This window comes from Merops nubicus, unplaced genomic scaffold, assembly GCF_000691845.1.
Source record: "Merops nubicus isolate BGI_N331 unplaced genomic scaffold, ASM69184v1 scaffold6896, whole genome shotgun sequence".
In the NCBI taxonomy this organism is placed as follows: domain Eukaryota; kingdom Metazoa; phylum Chordata; class Aves; order Coraciiformes; family Meropidae; genus Merops; species Merops nubicus.
This window is the reverse complement of record NW_008614247.1, coordinates 49,829-55,089: the sequence shown is the minus strand read 5'-3', so window position 1 is coordinate 55,089 and position 5,261 is coordinate 49,829. Positions and strand designations below refer to the sequence as shown.

The 5,261-nt window shown below is 43.3% G+C and overlaps 1 protein-coding gene across 1 annotated transcript in view; it reads right to left on the bottom strand.

The window, feature by feature from the left end:
• Positions 1–1,051: 1,051 nt before the first annotated feature.
• PPM1H (protein phosphatase, Mg2+/Mn2+ dependent, 1H) overlaps positions 1,052–5,261 on the bottom strand; it is a gene marked incomplete at its 5' end in the record, with an annotated part of 50,757 nt that continues 46,547 nt past the window's right edge. The window contains one exon of the mRNA XM_008942146.1: positions 1,052–1,199. Within this exon, the coding sequence (XP_008940394.1) occupies positions 1,052–1,199 (148 nt within the window). The remainder of the gene's footprint in view (positions 1,200–5,261) is intronic.

The window sequence follows — 5,261 nt, the reverse complement described above, 5'->3', positions numbered from 1 at the left end:
TATACTGGATAATGAGGCAGGAAGAAGTGAAACGACGTAAATGAATCACTACCTCTGGGTACCCAAATTGTCAACAAGAACAATACTACCAGTTCAAGTAGGAACGCAACTAAAAATACACTCAGGAGCCAAAATAAATTGACCTAATCCAAACTGATGCTAAAGCTGTAATGGTCAGGGATCCTTTCAACAGGATAAAGTAGGCAGAACCATTCAATGAATGAAAATCTCTGATCCCAAAGAAACCATGGCCTCCAGGTAAACATCACATACAGCTGAGTTTGCGTGCTCCATATCATGACGATACACACACAGCAGGGATTCCTGACACACAGCTCCTCACACCAGAATAAACCTCGCCGCACAGGACCGCGGCCGAGTTCTCCTGGACAGTTTTGCAGGTGGCTGTTTTAGCTGCAGTAAACAGGCGCAGTCACACCAGAAACAATTTCAGTTTTCCTACGATACAGGAGTATAGTCTACTGAAGAAGAGACAGGAGAGGAAAATGGGGGTTTGAAGGGTTATACAAGTTTGAAGTTTTCCATAGGTAAGTCATGAATGCAACTTTCTGAAAGAAGAAAACTCTTAAGTCTCATATATGTATATATAGTTATTTTTAAACGAGATGTCACCCAAGTCACCTTCAGAATATTTGGATGTAGATTTCAGCAGCCTCCTTGGCTTCTGATACTCACTTCTACTTTTACAACTGAAATGGCTCTTCCAAGCTACATGGTAAACTGAGAAAAAAATTATTTCCCCACCTGGAGGGATGACAGAATCCGTAATACGCTAGCAGCATTTAAGTCCCATTCCCGTTAAGCACCAAACCCATTTCTATAGGGAAATTATAATCTTAAGGGTTATCTTTAATGATATACAGTATATGTGCAGAGCCCTACCTTTCGGGCAGAAAAATACCCCTCCAGCATTAGTTCTGAACAGATTACATCAATTGGAAGTGTCCTGGGCAGATCACCGAAAACACACTGTCTCTTACAGGCCTTTCCCAAAATGATCCCCATCCTATAAACGCTCTTGGTGCTGCTTTCACGACTGTTTGTTCCCGTGTATTAAAGGGATGACGTAGACAGAGATGTCATCTCCAGAGCCCAGCCTGTCGTTGGATATCCGCCAGCCCCGGTCCTTCAGCACGCCCCTGGCTCGCATCACCAGGTCCTGCGCCGCCAGCGTGTACCTGTGGAGAGGCAGAACACAGCCAGGGAGTGCTCATCTCCCTCAGGAAAGTGGGTTTCCACCAGGACAAGCTTCCCAGCGTTTTAGAAGCAAGGCAGGAGAAACGAAAACCACAGCAGACCCACGAAGCAGCCCCTTCCAGTTCAGTGACAGCTCCTGCATCACAACTGAAAGGTATCTGACAGGCACCAATCGATCAAGAAGTCACTGGTCATGTTGGGTGCCTGCCTTCTCCAGTTCTCAGAAAAATATTAACACACTTGTCTTAACAAATTGGAGGAAAAAATTGAGGACCCCAAATAAATAACATTACTTGCTGTGGAGAACATCATCCTTGTTCACTGACAGGCTTGAAATTAAACAAATGTAGCTTGACTATTTCAGAGACAAACTATAACAAAGAAACTAATTTGAAAGCAAGTAATAAAGCACTGAAAAGAAAACCCAAATTACACTTTAAACCAAGCAGACTAATATATCTGTTTTCCTTGAAGGTAGGAATGATTTTTTAAATACATTTTATTCTGAAACTGGAAAAGGAAACTTGCAGCTAATACAGCTGGATTAAGAGAGTCCCGCAGTTCTTTCACATTTATGAGTTCAATGAGAGCTGTGAATGTGAGTTGTCAAGTGCTTACTTTAGTAAAATACCAACTTTCATGTTGTTTCAGAACTCCCAGCTTGTGCTGGGCTGAGTGACATTGAATTTATGCGAGTTATTTTCTGTCCTGAAAAAATGGCAGATGCTGCCTCAGGGCAGAAGGGTGTCAGAGTCTAAAAGGTGGTGCATGAGTGTGCCCTGTCACGCGCCTGACATTCTCCCTTATCATTTCACCTGCTGTTACTAGATCAACACATATATGCACTCACTTAGAATTGTTTCCACTGAAAAAAACTCATTAAGGTTGAACAGCTACTGTCACGTGTCCTTCCTCAGTCCAACACCTGGTTGAGATGTTTTGAATTTGGTTGGGTGAAGGCAGGCTTTTCTATCAGTTGATAATTAAATTTTAATCAAACAGTTAAAAGACTGACAAGAAAAACCCTGTGTTTTATTTAAAGCAATAAGTATCACCCTCCAAGATGATGAAGGGCTCTGTGAAGGCAAACACACAGGCCACCAGAAGCAAAGCACATGTCTGTAACTTTCCAGAAACTAGGAAGGACAAGAAGGGTTTGCATTTCAAGACCCTCTTTTCTAGGGAGGATCCCTGGCCAGAAATGATCTGCCCAGATCCCATCTGAGGAACGGCAAAGAACGGTGTATCAGTATCTCCACTGATGATCAGAAGCAGTGGGAGGGGCATGGTAGGGGTGTGGTTTATTTAGCATCCAGGATTGTTCTAACCCCGGAAATTTTCACCAGAGAATGCACCCCCTGCTCCGAATGGTACTGATAAAATTTCCAGCCCTCGCTAGTTTTGACAAAAGCTTGACTTTTAGAATAAGAGAAGGTCCCAAGGCATGAACAATAAGGCTTGCACACACATGAACACACTGGCCGCATGTTCTGAGCTGAGTCTGTACCAACGGCCTCGAGCTACAGTGGCAGGATGTAGCAAGAGCACGGCCCGTACTGTCCTAGTGCAACACAAAACTGTGTTTTCTAAGGGGAAAAAACCCAAGCACACATACTTGCACTCCCTCTTCCCAAAATCCCTAAATCAGATGCAGGGCTAAGAAACAAAAGGACTCCACGTGGCAAGTGAGAAACTGGAATATTAATTCACAGCATGTCTGATGCCGAGTGAGTTTTGGCTAGAACATCTTTTCCAAGGATTTCTCAGCTATTGGCAGAATTTAGGAGAAGAAAACACATCATTCTGCAAGAAAACTCTGCCCTCCTCCTTTTTCTAATTAACAAGGGCTCCCCACATCTAAAGAGTACAAAGGGATGAATATTGCTCTTGACTGTGTGACACTTTTGCTGCTTAATATTTGGAGAGGGCAAGATTTAAAAAACAGGAATTTTAATAAATCAGAAATTCTCTCATGGACAGGCTGTGACATACACAAGAAACCCAGCACTTTGAAGTAAAGAAAAAGGAACAGGTGAAGGCAGCAGTGAGGTAACAGACTCTCCTCCTTGTGTAGAGCTGAACTGAAGCCATGCTGTTCAGCCTGACACTAGAGGAGACAGGGTGAGTCTCTTGTACCTGGAGATGAATGGCAGCAGCAGTCCCTTACCAAGTGCTTTATTCTACAGTGCTGTGAACTTGGGATTCAGCTGCTGGAGACAGCATTAGAGAACTGCTGAAGTAGGTTTAAAGTATCCACTTCCTCCTAACGAACAGCCTTGCTGGAATACAACTTCCGTGTTTTAAGAATAAATATATATGGGGATTTTTTTTTCTTCTGCTGAAGCTTTCAGTATTGATCAGTGAATGTACTGCAAGAGAAATAGTGACAGTGGGGAAAACGTGCTGCTGCCTGAGTAGCTTCTTATCTTCTCACACCCAGCAGAGGTGGAACAACTCTCCAGCATCCTCATAAATCTCTAGCTAGCATGAGAGAGAGTGAGAGGGAACGAGAAAGAGCAGGAGGGAGGACAAGAAATAAAAAATTCTCAAGGTCAATGGGTAAACCTGCATAAGTGCAGCTGAAGGAAAGAGGCAAGAGTCATGCTCCTCTATCTTCATACCTCTTCAGAGAGATGATATATGGAAAGCAGCAGTGTGTTACTACCACCTGTTCTTCACTCAAGGTCCCCTTCATGCTTTTGTCTGCCACAATACCCATAAGAAATAAGCTGGCTAGGAAATCCCGCTTCACTCCAGCTTCTTCATTCCATCTCAGCCCACATGGAGGAACTGCTCTCTAACCAAGTCTGTGCGCATCACCTGCTGCCCACATCCCCTGAGGCTGCATCTGTGTGTCTGGGCAAAGACAGACTGCAGGACTTTGCTCTCTGTGCGCTTGGAGGTGCCCAGGCACAGGTAAGTTTGATAAGACTCAAAAGATGTTTTTCTGTGGGTAACAAACACTCACAGTTCTAACAGTAAACATGAGCAGCAGAGAGTCCCAAGAGCCTTGCCGAGGGCTGTGAGCTCTTACCCATCAGGCTAGAAAATGACTTCTAATTCAAATGGCAGGGATACTGTTCCCACAAAGAGCTAATTATGGAACAGATAAGTAGTCTGCAGCTCTGAAATCTTCTTCTCTAGCTTTTTTTTTTTCCTTTTTTAAATATGCTGCTGTTAGGGAGTAAGTAGGCTACTGGGTCAGGTGGATCCAGGGTCTGCTCCACAGGTAGGTTCTCCAGAAAACCACAGCATTATCAAACTCGGGGCAATTCTCTTACATTCTTACAAGTTTTCTGCATCCCTAGAGATTTTACATTTCCAGCTGATCACCTCACCACAGACTGTGTCACAACACCCATCACAGAACCTGACATTTTCTGGGGTAACGTTTCCGTTAAACATAACATTGGTAATACAGCAAACAAGATTTTCCTGTCACTGACTAGTGAGAGGAATGAACACAGCTCCACAATCTGAGCTGCTGTGCTATTGTAAATTCATTAGTTATACCTCATTTGGACCACTATGAAATAATTACATAAAACCTCTCACACAGTACTTTAAACCCTTTAAATATTCTTTACAACCAAGCAGCAAGAGCAATTCCACAAAGGTAATTTTCATAAATATCATTGTAAACTATACGAGGGACTGCTCTAATTACCTTTTGCAAGCTGGCATGAGAAATGTCACGCCACTACTATTTGTAAGCCTCTAAATGACCTGGCACAAAGTTACTTAAAAGAGCAAATTAATTTTCAATTCAGATGTCCATTCATAGACCGGTAGGTCAAACACCAATAAATGTGTTTGTTCTAACTCATAATACAACAGTCCCCATTCTGGAGTGTACAGAAGTGGGAGCAAAAGCACCCTAGCACCTCTGAATGGTGCTGGGAAATAACTGAACGTAGATTGGGCGGGTTGTCTTCTCCTACCTTAAATCAATGGCATATATGCATAGCACAGTGCCCAATACCCTGAAAGTGCCCCTCACTAGCCCTGCCTGATCTCCTCCCAGAGAGAAGGCAGAGACAATT